This window comes from Trachemys scripta, chromosome 6 (genome assembly GCF_013100865.1).
Source record: "Trachemys scripta elegans isolate TJP31775 chromosome 6, CAS_Tse_1.0, whole genome shotgun sequence".
Taxonomy (NCBI): domain Eukaryota; kingdom Metazoa; phylum Chordata; order Testudines; family Emydidae; genus Trachemys; species Trachemys scripta.
Window position 1 is genome coordinate 41,990,266 of NC_048303.1, and position 15,444 is coordinate 42,005,709.

The 15,444-nt window shown below is 41.0% G+C and overlaps 1 protein-coding gene across 2 annotated transcripts in view; it reads left to right on the forward strand.

Moving 5' to 3' along the window:
* Positions 1-15,444, forward strand: part of AP3B1 (adaptor related protein complex 3 subunit beta 1) — a 282,184-nt gene that overhangs the window by 40,648 nt on the left and 226,092 nt on the right. For both annotated transcript variants that reach the window (XM_034773780.1, XM_034773779.1), the window contains exons 3-4: positions 907-981; positions 12,424-12,519. In XM_034773780.1, the coding sequence (XP_034629671.1) occupies positions 907-981; positions 12,424-12,519 (171 nt within the window). The remainder of the gene's footprint in view (positions 1-906; positions 982-12,423; positions 12,520-15,444) is intronic.

Sequence of the window (15,444 nt, forward strand, 5' to 3'; positions counted from 1 at the left end):
TATCACAATGTTAAAAATGATTCTCCTGGAATTTGTTGATCCAGTAGAGATGGGAATTTTGCAATTTATTTACATGTGAAAATATTTAGCTTCATAAATAGCTCCTTTAAAAAAAAAAAGTAACTGAAGTGAGGGATGAAACTAAACTGTACTTCAGTGTCACGATTAATCTGTAATTACAATGTCAAGTGAGAAGGCAACTAAAATAAATATAGAAAGTAAATTTGAATCATTGTTAATTCTTTACTGGAAAGATATTTGAGTTTCATGAGATGTTCGCACTCCCCCTTCACACATTGGCTGTGGTGCTGTGCATTAAAACTTATATGCTCTTACCCAACAAAATAACACAACCATTTGTTTGGTATTAATGTACTTCACTACTCATAAGTCATACTTTTTTCCTTTGTTCATTTTCCTTCTGTGCAAACCCTTTCTTGAGGATTTTTTCATTTAGGTGCATTGTGCCAGACAATCTTATTTATTCTTGTGTAAACTCTGAATGTGACATCTACGTCACAGTATTTTTACTCTTTTGTGCACTAAAATCTAACTCTTATGGGAAACCTTTTCAAAACTTGTTCATAATATACTCTGGTTTAGTTTTAGCTTTTTTTTGGGGTGGGTGGGTGGGGGGAATAGATCTTGAAATTGAAAGCCTGAAAAAGCTGTCAATGCCTAAGTGAATTAAAAAAAATGGCAACTTTTGAATTTCAAAATCCAGTTTTTGTATTTCTTAACACAGGGCAAGGGGCTGAAATTCCTGCCCTGCTCCAGATGGTGGTGTTCCCTTTCCTGGCGCAAAGCAACTTGCTGGCAATCAATTAAAGGAGACTTATTAAGACAGGTTGGAAATATTGGGCCAAAATATTTTTAACTATTAACAATATTGTACTTCTCTTTCAGATGATTGCTAAGGGGAAGAATGCATCCGAGTTGTTTCCAGCTGTTGTGAAGAATGTGGCCAGTAAAAATATTGAGGTACTCTTAAAAAGAACACACACAAATTTACTATTATGGAGGATATTTTTGTTATAAAAGTACCACTTCAGTTTTCACTTTAGTTTAAATCACAAAGTACCTTTAAATTGTATTTTACTAGAATTCACCAAGGTTTAATCTTAGCAGGAGCCTTGTAGAAATAGTATAATCTGATATCTGAGATAAGGAAATGTACAGTATTGAGCCTAGTTTTCTTGTAGTGATTTGGTGGGGGAGTGAATTTTTGTAACTCTGAAAATAGTCCTTAAGAGAGCAAATTCAAGAAGTTTAGTAGTTTGTGGTATATGTTCCTAAGAGTGCTTCGTAAATGACATAACTAGCCTTTGGTAACAGTCTCTGCAAAAAGGCCCAGGATAGAGTGAACATAGACCGATCTACTTTCTTTCACAAAGTGATTCTTGTAGAGCAGGGGTGAGACATGGGAGAGAAGCTTGCCCTTTGCCAGTGGCATACTAAATATGCTCTGTAAATAGAGAGCTTCAGTGTGCAGGGTTATCAAAATAGTATCTTCAATAACCTTTACATTTACTTCACAAAAACTATTTTTAACATCATTAAATAAGTCTCTTAGAAATTGCTGACCAATCCAAGTTTGGTGTTGAAATGCATCGTTACAGTAACAATTTTTGGTCAGCAAAAAGTTTAATTATTAAACAGCTAGAATTAATCCTTCTTCTTTGAGCATCAGTGCAGATTCCCATACTTGGGCATGTACATTTGTAGTCTACGCCTGGCCGGGAATCCCTTGGAAAGGTATAATTGTTGTGGGGCCACGTAGGTGTCTCCTTGAGGCAACAAATATTCTAGTCATGGTTCCTCCTAGGTAACCCTCTCTTCTTTTTAATATCTGAAAAGTAAATAAGAACTTCCACTAGGCGACCAACTTTTATCTGCTGTTTCTTTATCTCTTCTGGGTACAGCTTATACAATTGTACATAGTTAAAAATTGTAAAATTTATTTCAGGAGAGCTCTATTTATATTTAAAAGTTCTGATGCCAAGAACTGGCGTCCTTCCCAGGATGGCAGGTTAGGCAAAAAAGACTCGGTTTAAAGAATGCCTGTCTTGCATCATTCAAGTTTTAATCTCTGGTCCTCATAATGATACTTGGGTGAAGGTCAGTTAACCTGTTTGTACCATATCTATTTTAAATGTACTTGTTGGCCTGCAGCGATCCAAAATCTCAGGTCTGGTCAATACTGTGAGTTGGAAGCATTTTCAGGTTCCTTCGAAGTACCAGCCTCAGAATGTATGTTTGGTGCTGAGAAGGTCTGTATGGTCTAGGTGTAAAAGGAGCTCTGACTTTGTTCTGCACTATTACTTCCTGGGATTAAAAGACTGTGAGAAGAAAAAGAGAAGACAACACAATAATTTCCTTGGATGAGTTTTTAGAAGCAGTGACTCTAGTAAGGAACCAGTGCCAAACCTTTGTGCGAGAGCAAGTACTTTATGCTCCAGGACTCTTCAGTGCAGAGGGGAAAATCCATGTTCTTGGTGCCAAAGATTAAGCTCCTGGCTCTGGTGCTTGTTCCTGGGTACTGAGACCAACACTTCAGTGGTAGCACTGATCTTGTATAGTGTTCTGTGCCCAATATTGATGAAATTGAAAGGCAGAAATTAGTACACTCTTTTCTATCCATGGGTACCTTTCTCAATTCAGCAAGGAAGAAATCTCTTGCCAGTCACCCCAACATCTGTGTTGGGGCATAGGATTCCTCTGGAGCCAAATATTTAGATCCAGGGAGCTGTATAGTCAACCTTGGTGTCATTTGTTTTCCAGGCTTCATTAGTTCCACGGTCAATGCTGAGTACTGTGTAGCCACCCGCTCTGGATTTTCAGTTATACACCTCTACCCTGATATAACACAACCCGATATAACACAAATTCTGATATAACGCGGTAAAGTGCTCCGGGGGGGCGGGGCTGCGCATGCCGGTGGATCAAAGCAAGTTCGATATAACGCGGTTTCACCTATAACGCAGTAAGATTTATTTTTTTTTTTGGCTCCCAAGGACAGCGTTATATCGAGGTAGAGGTGTATTTGTCCTAGGTCTGTTCCTGGGGATAACTAGTTCCACCTGATGCTTATGGAAACTGTTTGCGAGTCCCATGGCTATTTCGGGCATTTCAGCTGTAGATTTTTGCCATACAGGAGACAAGTGGAGCTGAATTATTTGCTATAGTTTCTCAGCACTGTATGATTCTGACACCTGTAAAGTCTGTGATCTAGATCATCAAACTGCTAGTATCATCCACTTCTCCCTACAGATAAATCAGAGTCCATGATTGAGGAGGAAAATTTCCCTGTGGAAAAGGAGGCATATCAACATAAGTGTATCTAAATAATTTCTCATTTTTGCCAAAGGAAGTCATGACTTACACCAGAGATGACTTTCTGGAAAACTTTCAAATCCTTTCAAAATCACTTCTCCAAAATTGGATGTACTGAACCTTGAGCTCTCTATTGTCCAGAGGAAGTTTCTGAGGCTGTTTGACTTCTTGAAGCCACATTTGAGCTTGGTGGCAGTGGCTACTAAAGAAGGCCTCATGGACTCTGCCAAGGATTCATGGATTATACCTGTGATATTTGCAGGCCAGGTACCACATGCGGTGGGGAGTTGGTGGCTGCTGCAACTGTGTAGTATGGGGAGCAGGATGTGCAGGGAACCTGCTGAAACTGCCAGTTGCCGCAGTGACTGGCTGGGGGACTAGACGCCTGTACCCCATGAGTACTGGCCCCGTCTCCCCAGGAGTGCTGGGCAACCCCTGCTCCTGCCTTCTTCCTTCCCCCTCCCCCAGTGATAACCCCTGTGAGTAGTGACCTGTCACTGCCAGGAGAGGAGCCCCAGGGCACAGAGCTGTATCTGCTTCACCAGCCAGCCAGAATCCCCTCTTGCCCCGGTCCAGGAACAGGTTGCTCCAATCCCCTTTTGGCTCTGGGAAGATGAGTTAAGGAGCACATGGTGCAGGGAGGAGGGTAGTGGCAGCTCCCTGCTGCTGGAGGATCTGTGTCAAGGTAACTAGGATCTGCTCTTTCCTGGGTCCGAGATCTCTGTCCCACCTCTGATGGGAAAGATAATTTTGGGATTTGAGAGTATTGGGCACCCCATATCCCCATCAGGTACCATCTCTCTTCCCCCGCTTCCATCCCGTGGTATCCCCTCTATGGGGACATGTCCAAAACTGCAGGACTTAAAGGGGCTTCAGTGTGGATTCTATCAAGTGTAACTACATAAGTCGCTAACAGTAAATTGTTTTTTGTTTTAAAAGTTTTGTTTTTATAATGGGGTTAGAGATAATAGTTTAATAAACAATACATTATTTTCTGTTTTGTTTTTCCTGTCCTCCCATCCCCCAATATTAATCCTGACATTTACCCAAAAAAGTGGAAAGTTTCTTTTGTGTACTGATTTTTTTTACCTATTTTTACAATTTTTGAAATAAACATTGATAAATTCCTGGGAAGTTAAAAATATAAAATGGAAACAAAGGGCTTCATTCATAATACAGCCATTTGCAAAGTAACTTATTAACCAGAATTTATTAGTTGACTCCCCAAACCATCATCATCATCCCCACCCCTTTTTGGAGATATTCCTTCATTCTTCCTCTTTAGTGGCATGAATTGGAAGCTCCTCTCATAAGTGGATTCTAGATATAAATTCACTCTGTGCCACAAAAATATACCCTTCTCAGGGATCCATCTCACATGGAACTACTAGGGGGTGAAGTCTTTTTTACAGCTTGAGGCAGTAAATGTTTTGTCAGCAAAACAAGGCAAGAGGATTCCGTTCCTGTTGCTTTTCTTTTCCAAAAAAGAAAGCAGGACACACTCTCTATGAACTTGAGTACTCAAGTTTTACCTGCAGTTTCAAGTTCTCCTTCAAGTAATTGTCCATATTTACATTTTGTGTGTGTGTGTGTGTGTGTGTGGTGTGTGTATATGTGTATATATATGTATATAAATAAAATAAAAACGGGCAGAGTGCACCAACTGTCGTTCGGTTCTCAAAGCCAGTCTCTTTGCTTTGAGATGAGCAGCTCACTGTCCTTGTTGACTGACTGCTGGCAACCCCCTTCTAATCCTTAAACTGCACTAGATTAAAGATGAGATACTTTTATTAGTAAATTAGTTAGTTTTTGTTGCTCAGTGACACTCCTTTATTTCTTAATTTCTTATTTTTTCTGAATTAGGCCCTGGTCAAGGGGATGGAGTCTAAATCTCCTGGAATTAAATATTGCCTCTCACGTCAGGGAGCAATGCCTGTGAAAGATGGGTACTAAGGTGTCTTTATTTCTTTGGGGAATTGCATGTTTCTGGAAAATATGCTGTCTTCAAATCTTTCAATTTAAAAACCAGGAAGGACCGGGAAACAAATATTCCTCATGAGCAAGGCTGTGAGACCAGTTTGGCTCAGGATCTGTAGGACTTCTCTCCCCTATCTCTCCACCATTTGTGGTCCCTTGGAACTAGAGAGTGAGCATGGGGCACTAACCCACAGGGCCTCATCATCAGTCCAGTCACTGGCTTAGACAAAAACTGCAAAAACACTCTGTAGAAAAGCTGAGGGAGCAAGAAACCCAATAGAGAGCTCCCTACCAAGGTCTCCCCTAGGTGTAAGTATTCCACTTGACACTGATTGTCCTCTGAGGCTTTGTGACCCTGAGTGGTTCCCACTGATGTTCAGTTTCATGCTGGCACTGAAGTGCTGGGTACCAGGAATATTTAGGTTGGCATCTCCTTTTAAGAGCATGGGACCAAAAATGGCTGACTTCCGCTGGCCCTCCTCACTCCTGCACTGGCACCCTAGAGATTCCTCTGGCACCATAGCTTGTGGTACCACGCTCTCTAAGGTTCTTAACTCTCCTGGCTACGTCAGCTCCAGCAAGAGAAGACTCACCACCATTAGGACTAGCCATGCCACTGCACTAATTGACACCCTTGAGGTTCACAGTACTGGTGTACTTAGTGATATCCAGGGTTCCTAGTTTTCTGTGATTTTAAAAAAAAAAAAACAACCCAAATTCTCTGATAAACATAAACAACAAGGAGTCTGGTGGCACCTTAAAGACTAACAGATTTATTTGGGCATAAGCTTTCGTGAGTAAGAACCTCACTTCTTCGGATGCATAGAGTGAAAGTTACAGATGCAGGCATTATATACTGACACATGGAGAGCAGGGAGTTACTTCGCAAGTGGAGAACCAGTGTTGACAGGGCCAATTCAATCAGGGTGGATGTAGTCCACTCCCAATAATAGATGAGGAGGTGTCAATTCCAGGAGAGGAAAAGCTGCTTCTGTAATGAGCCAGCCACTCCCAATCCCTATTCAAGCCCAGATTAATGGTGTTGAAATTGCAAATGAATTTTAGTTCTGCTGTTTCTCTTTGAAGTCTGTTTCTAAGTTTTTTTGTTCAATGATAGTGACTTTTAAATCTGTAATAGAATGACCAGGGAGATTGAAGTGTTCACTTACTGGCTTATGTATGTTACCATTCCTGATGTCTGATTTGTGTCCATTTATTCTTTTGCGGAGGGACTGTCCGGTTTGGCCAACGTACATGGCAGAGGGGCATTGCTGGCACATGATGGCATATATAACATTAGTGGATGAATGAGCCTTTGATGGTGTGGCTGATGTGGTTGGGTCCTCTGATGCTGTTGCCAGAGTAGCAACTACACACCACACCACAGAAACGCCAACCCAGGAACCTATCCCTGTAGCAAACCTCGTTGCCTACTCTGTCCCCATATCCACTCTGGCAACAGCATCAGAGGACCCAACCACATCAGCCACACCATCAAGGGCTCATTCACCTGCACATCCACTAATGTTATGCCATCATGTGCCAGCAATGCCCCTCTGCCATGTACATTGGCCAAACCGGACAGTCCCTCTGCAAAGTGTGAATTGCGTTAGATTTTTAAAATCTAATTAATTAAATATTTGGAGTGTTTTACCTTGTCTTCCAGATCATCAAAGCACAATGTGGTTAGAGGTATCAAAAACATAAAATCTAAGAGATGAACTATACAACTATATATTCAGGTTGAGTGATTTGGCTAGTGTTAAACCTTTCTGTGTGTATTTTCTCAACCAGTGTGATGGGAATGCATTGTAAATCTGGCTTCAAACTGAGACCCAGCTGTCTATTGGGAAGTGTTACTGATAAGAATGGCTATAAAGTTGATAATTTTGAGTTCTGTTAACTGTTACACTCCTGCCACTTATTACACACACAGTCCGGGGATAGTTTTAAAACTAAGATTTTATAAAACTTTATATAGAAAGGTTAAATGCATCCTGCATAAGCCCTACAACAACTTGGTCTCAATTAGCACAACCACCACCAACCTCCTGGGCTGACATTTTTCTTCCCTACTGTGTTCCCTTTTTCCTCTTCAGCAGTGCTATAACCCTTAAAGGCACAGGGCAGTTAACCCCTGCCTTTCCCTTATGTGTTCATAGAATATCAGGGTTGGAAGAGACCTCAGGAGGTCATCTAGTCCAACCTCCTGCTCAAGGCAGGACCAATCCCCAGACAGATTTTTTTTTTTTTTTTTACCCCAGTTCCCTAAATGGCCCATTCAAGGTTTGAACTCACAACCCTGGGTTTAGCAGGCCAATGCTCAAACCACTGAGCTATCCCTCCCCTTTAGTGTTCTATACTTCCCCCTCATAAATGTAATGTTGTTCTGACATTTCTATTAACAATATATATAATGTTCAGTCCATCAATTTGATTTATTAGTAATATCCCGTGAGTTCCACATACTCATAAAGTTGTTGCCTAACACCGATTGTGTGGCAAGTGTAGTATCCAACAAAATAGCCATTTCTGATTATTTAAATTCCCAAAGATGCTCATAGTTATGAAATACATGTTTCCCCATATGACCAAAGGTTTAACAATGTAACTGTCATGTGGCATGACGAAATACCTACTAAATCAGTGGTTCTCAAACTTTTGTATTGGTGACCCCCAGGAGCGCCGCCAGCTTTTCTTCTGCCCTAGGGGGCAGAAGGTCCCGCCCCGAAATGCCGCCCCCCACAGAGGCGGCGGAAGGGCCTGCTGCCGAAATGCCACCGCAGTCGCCGAGCCGCCCCCCAAATTGTAGCGCCTAGGCGACCGCTGGCCCTGGTGACCCCTTTCACACAGCAAACCTATGAGTGTGACACCCCCCCCCAATAAATTAAAAACACTTTTAAAATATTTAACACTATTATAAATGCTGGAGGCAAAGCAGGGTTTGGGGGTGGAGGTTGACAGCTCGCGACCCCCGCCTGTAATAACCTTGCAACCCCCTGAGGGGTCACAACCCCCAGTTTGAGATCTCCTATACTAAATGAACATAACAAATTATCCAGAACTATAAAACACTTGATGTAGATCAGCATCCATACTTTAATTCAATATCACTAATACCAGTTTTGGATAGAATGCAGGTTAAGGTACAAGAGTAAGTACTGGGCATGGCTTATATTTGTCTCATGAATAACTCTGTGGTGCATTCACCAGTTCAGTAGCTGGATTTAGACACTAAGTCTGGTGCCCCTGACTGTGCATACATCATTGTCTGTGGGACTCTTCTCTCTAGCTGGATAACCTTGCATGTCAGTGGGTTATTCTGGTGATCTCTCCTGTTGTGCAGTACTGGTTTCAGGAGCCATGATCTTGGTTTGATAGTCATGTCTTTCAGTGGCTGGTGTAAATGTCACATCAGTCTGAGCTGTTCCCAGTTCACATCCTCTGTATTTCCCAGTTGTGGATCAAATGATTCAGAGTCTCTGTGCCATGTCCCATCACGTAATGAGGTTCGTTTTCACTATCAATATCACTGGAGTCTGAATTCCTGGCCTCATTTTGATTTCCTGTTATGCTAGTTTGCCTTGTTCTCATGTATTCTGCTATGGTGTTTTGGAGGGCAGTGGTATATCCAAAGGTAAGAAGTCACCGGGAACTAGACGATTGCACTGAACCTCCTTTTCCATCTTCTGCTTTTATTTCATAGATAGGGCTATTCTCCTTTCCTTTGAATTACTACATGAATTCTGTCTTCCCAATAGGATCTTAATTTGCCTAGTCCCTTTCTCTCTGAAAGATTCCAGATGGGTATTCTGTCACGTGGCAAGAGGGCAGCATTGTGCACTCTGATCATAATGATTCTTTCCATGGGCGGCTTATTTTTTGAGAACATAAGGTTCTTTCATCTGCTGATTCCATTCTCAATGTAATCTTTATGGTTCCCAGGTGGAGATTCAGAGTTTATAGGTAGGCCACATGCAATGTCAACGGGCATACGTGCTGATCCTTAATATAATAAATAGAAGGGTGAGATCTCTGGTGCCTCAATCTAAGTACAGTTGTAGGCATAAATTACCTTTCTGAGGGAGTCCTTTCAGTTTACTTTTGTTCTTCTGGCAAGGTTGTCAGCATAGCCAGCAGAATTTGGTTTAGAATTTTTTACTTGCCAATTGCCCTGATTGTGTGAGATGGCACCGTTTTACAGTAGTGCTGTAACCTTCTGAATAGATTATTTTCAAACTCTGCCCTTTGATCATGATGAATCCTTTTTAGGAAACCAAATTGTAAAACTAAGTACAGTAATTGAAGATCTTGTCTGCCACAGTCTTTTCTGACTTGGTGGTACGGAGGGTTGGACAAACCTATTGAAGTGATCCACTATGACTAAGGTGTATTTATATCCTCCTTCTGTCTGTGCACAAAATCTATTGACTGTATTATCATTATGTTCAGTTAAATGAAGCTCTGGTAGGCTGGTGAGATTTGTTTTGCTTGACACATGTGCAGGCTCTAATTACGTAATCTTCAGTGTCCTCCTTCATCTCCGGCCAATAAAACCAATACCTCTTGCACGACTGATTACTCACTTTGCTGCTAAGAGTTCCATCTCTTCCTGTAGTCCTTGATAAATGTCCCATTTGTATTTTTCAGGTAATACCAGTTGATTTCATAACTTGGTTTTCTAATAAAGTATTCCATTTGTATCCAAATGCAACCAATACTGCTCATGCATCGGGGAGGGGACCTCACCACATCTTCTTGTGTTCTCTTGGTTATTCGGTTTGTGTCCCAAGTACTTATAATGAAGAATTTTAGCAACTGCTAAATCTTCCTTCTGAGTTGCCAAAATGTCTTCTCATGGAATAGACTTTATGGGTGATATAACACTCATGGCGAAGTCTTCTACTGCCAAAGAATTGGCAGTAACAGCTGCTAACCAAGATATCTTGCTGTCTCTTTGGATATACAAGGACAGCCTAAACATCATCTTTATTTGCATCTTCTGAACATTTTGGCAAATATTTTTTTTTTCCCATATCAGAAGGCATTCTGGATAGAGCATCTGCCTCCACATTAGATTTCCATGGATGATAGCTAACTTTGAAGTTAGTCAGCTAATTCTGCAATCTACCGGTGTGCTGTGATATTCAGCCTGGTAAAGGTGAATATGTAAGTTAACTGGTTACTATCTCTGCAAACCGTGAAGGATTGTGCATAGTACAGGTAGACATGGTTTGTTAGTTACAGCCCATTTCAAGACCAGAAATTCCAGTTTTCCTGAGTGAAGGTAATTTTTCTCAGCTGCAGTTAGTGTTCTTGACCCATAACTGATGTCATTTAGTTTATCCTCCTGACATTGGTTTAAGATTGCCTTATTGGAAGCATCTAAATGTACTGCTACCACAAATCTCCAATTACAAGCACAGGGGGGCTCAAACACCTAAAGTGGAGCAGCCATAGGGGGACACATCGCAAAGAACCTCAGTTACTGCACAAGGTGAATAACCCTCTCTTTTGGTTGTGTTCTATCTTTATATTAACTGAATTCTTAAAATTATTTTTGACTCTGTTGGTATCTATTTGAAATAGGAACTTTTAGCATATTGATTTTGTTTTATTCCATAAAGCAATAACCAAATTTTGTTAATCTGTAAGCGTTTTATACAGGGGAAAAATATATGTAGCTGTACAGGTCATGAAACCATAAATGCTTTAGTTGGTTTTATAAAATGTTTTCTTATTTCATAGATGTCTTTCCTGTCTAAACATGCTCCTAAATTTTTGATCCATACTTCACACTCTAATATGAGGTAAAAGCATTAGAGCATGTTTATTTCTCTTAAGAGAATTGAAGGGCACTTTATTGTTACAAAAGTGTCTTGTAAATTTCATTTTTACAAGTACATGCTGCCCTATTACATGTGTCATGGCATTAGATGTCAAAAGATACAAAAAGTGACCTAACTGGTGGTATAGAACAAAAATAATCAAAGGCTTAGTCAATAACTCATGGAGTTTGCTGTACTTGTATGGATAAACTAATTAAACAGATCTGTCTGTGTTCCTCAAGCCTATTGTGGCCCTGTTATTAGTTTTACAGAAGGGAGTGTTGTAACATTGAATGAAGGTAAATGATGAAAGAATAGTGTCGACACGAAGCACTAAGAACTCCCATTTCTAGTCACAGAGTGGTTTCAAAGAAAGGAGTTTTTCTCTGCACACCTGCAGGCATTCATTGCATAGGCCTCTTGTGGTCAATGTTGATTGCTGCTTGTCTGTAGCAAAACAACAAATAACTTCTTGTTTTGTACCTTCTGTGATTTAATATTATGCTTTTTGCCAGAACTGACACAAATCTTTTTTCCGATAGTGACAGTAATTATAGCACAGCTGTAGTAAAGGGTCTTTCAGAGTTTCCATTATAAACCCCTATAGTCATTTTATAACTCAAACATAAAAAAATGTATTTTGTGCTTACAAGACATACAGAGGCTTTGCCTTGGGGTATGTTGTAATGTAACTTCTTCAAACTGAAAGTGGGACAATTGTCGGTCTGAATTAAATTGAGTACTAAGGAAATTATTAATTCTAAGGCAGTGGTCCCCAAACTTTTTATTTTGTGTCATTCCTTACCAGTAATGGGATCTGTTTGCCCCCATCCTTCCCTCTGCCGATAATCACACTTTCTTGTCAACTGTTGGAAATGGGCGACGTCCACCTTGATTGTATTGGCCTTGTTAGTTACTACAAAAGTAATTTCCCCTCCCTTGGTATTCACCCCTTCTTGTCAACTGTTGAGAATAGGCCACTTCCACCTTAATTGAATTGGCTCGTTAGCACTGACCCCCCCACTTGGTAAGGCAACTCCCTTCTTTTCATGTGCTATAATAGATATTCTGCTTACTGTATTTTTCACTTCATGCGTCTGATGATGGGGGTTTTAGTCCACGAAAGCTTATGCCCAAATAAATGTGTTAGTCTGTAAGGTGCCACAAGGACTCCTCGGTTTTGCTGACACAGACTAATACGGCTACCACTCTGAAATGTAGTTTAGATTTCTACGTGGTCTTGTAGAATTCTTAAATTCTCTGATGCTATATTCTGTTTTTTTAGATCAAAAAACTAGTATATGTTTATCTGATGCGCTATGCAGAGGAGCAGCAGGACCTGGCATTGTTGTCCATCAGCACTTTTCAGCGAGCTCTGAAGGTGAGTAAAGGTGTTAAATACAGTAACTAGCAACTAAATTTCAAGGTGGGAAGTAGCAAAAACAAGATATAAAATTTTTTAAGAAGTGGATAGAAACATGAAGAAAAATATTTCACTTAAAAATGTTAACGTTTTTTTCAAACCTACATACCTAAAATACATACCCTTGCCTGCTCCTCCTATCTTCCAGCAGTGTCACAGGGTCTGTACTGACACCTGATACCCTGAAAAATGAGGAGAGCCAGAGTCTCCCTTAAGTAAACTTCTGCTAACTGGTTTTACGTGGAAGACGTTCGGATTGCTTTGAGGGGTAGCAGCATAAAACCCTAAAGTAGATTAAATAAAGTAAATCCCCTAAAGAAAATTCTGGGCTGTCACACACATTAGCCCTAGTAGTAAGAGCCAGTGGGACTAGTATTGTTATGCTTGCTCAACTCTAATTCAAAATCATGGGTGGGAGGGAAAATGGGATCAGATAACCAAAAATAAGAACCACCTCTGAAATGTGGTGGCAAAGATTTAAAAAGATACTTTAGTGCAGAGGCCTTGGCATGTGGTGTACATGTTAGAGAGAATTACTTTTCTTTCTTCACAGAAGCCTATTTTGGCGGCCTGATGATTTTTTTTCCACTCACTGACACATTTGATATTTTGCTTATCTGTGCATCTGGCCAAGAAGGGCAACATATGACTCCTTATGGATCCAGTCTATATTATTGTTGTTAAAAGGTTTATTACAGGCAAAGTGTCATTCATCAGGGCTAAACATTGCTTTCCCAATGTTCCCAAATCAGGAGTGAAGGAACAAATTAATATTGGTGCTCCCAAATGCAAATTGTCCATGCTACTGCTGGACAATCAGGCTAGCCTCCCTCCAGTACAGCGTCCCCCCTCCCCCAAAGCAAAACAAAACCAACCTAAAAAAAATTAGTTCTAAAACTTCACGTACATTCTTATCAAATCTCATTGATCAGAGGACTCAGGCAACTGATCAACAAACATTGTGGATGGATTTTAAACAGCAGGTTGCAACCTTAATGCTGGGAGGGGTATTATGTTCCCTGTATTTAATTGGCATTTAACTGGGTCCAGTGCAGTGTTCAGAATTCCCACCATGAAGCAAATTACTCAGGGTTGACTTCTTGGACTCAGCTCACTCATGAATCCCTCCACCTCCCATTGTGTGCGGGCATGTAGGGGTAGAGGCCACTAAGGAAGGATTTCAGGTCTCTTCTTTTTCCCTTAGGCAAAAGGACTTCCAGCGAAATACCAGGTCTCATTTACCTTTGGGAGCTGGTCACTTTTTAGTCTTACCCACACTGTACAGGGGCCACTGGGGATGCCACATTTAGTATATTTGCACCTCCCTCTCCCTCCCCCCCCATGCTGCCCTGTAGCTATTTCCCACCTGATCCATTCCCTAAGGTCATAGAGCCAAATGTTGGGCCCTGCATCCAACAGATGGCTTCAGTTGTCCCTAAAAAAAGATGTTGGGCCTAGTGAATTGGCTGTCCCTCTGTGTGATTACTGAACCACTAACCCCAAAAATTACCCTGGTCATCTCATGTTCAAATTTTTTGGGGGCCCTGGTGACGTGGGCTGGCTCAATGGCTCCCTGCCAAACTTGCCTTGTGAGCATCTCTGACCAAACCATAATGTGTGTGGCCATAACTGCCTAATCAACTCCACATCCCTCTGGATCTGAATATTTAAATTCAATTTCTTACAAGCCCAGAAGTAATTTTCTCTTATATGGCTTGATTTTTTCAATGGTTAATAATTGCATTGGCTTCCAATTAATACTAATTTAATAAGGGGGGGGGGGAGGTTCTAGTACCAGAACTGAATACAACAGAATTAAATTGGAGAAGTTCAGTGTCTTGTGGGGAACCCCTTTGTGCATAGCAAAGACACTTATACTGAGGGCAAAGCAAAGCCTTAGCCAATTTTGGTAACTTAATCTGTAAAGACAAGGAAACGCCAAACCACCCAAACAAATAGCAGTAATATAATATTAGGGTTATTTTCAGTGTCATTCCTTGCATATGCTCATTACACTTATACTCTCACCTTTCCTTGGGGATCTGGTGGTAAGAGACAAAGGATCAGCCCTTTCCCTTGCATGCTAAATGAGTCTGATGGTCCAGACCCCAATGCCTGAAGGTCAGTGAAGGATAATGACAGTGAAGAGCTTAAGGGTCACTGATGAAAAGCTTGCCCTCTCCTATCTGGTGGCCTGACCTATTAGAGGGCCTTGGGGACTGTCATGAATAATAATTCAGATGCCCAGCCTCCCATGTCCATATCTGACTTCCTCACCCTGATATTTGGTGCCTGTATCCTATAGCTTAACATATGAATGCCTCTTAGCTCATTATCATATGTGTCCGCTATTGCAAAAGCAAATTTTTGGTTAAACATCTATCAATGACTTTCTTGAAAGCCTAGTATCAATTCAGTATTCCTACGGTTATGTACCAAATCCCCTCTCAAGGAAGCTATTACCAGTTCCCCAAAATCTAAGTTAATTGTCGGTCCATTTTGTCTATGCTAAGCATCCTAGACCTATGCTTCACTTATGCTTAAGCCACTGTCTCAGAGAATACAGGTCTTTAGATTCCTTACGTTACTGCTAAGTAAAATTAAAATGCTAAGCTAGCTCTATGGGCTACAGCTCAGGCATCAGTGAATGCAGAAGGGGCATAATCTGATCCCATAACATGCCCCTATTGAAGGCATATGGCTTCAGCCTTGGAAAATCAGCTGCTAATCTGGCAGCCTTCTTGTTGGTCTAATGCATGACAGTGTGCCCACAGATCCAGATATTGTCTCCTGCAACCACAAATGGCAGACAGGGTTAATGTGGTATCCCATTATCTTAGCTACCCAACATTACGATGAACATAGGCCCTGTAGCATTCTGAT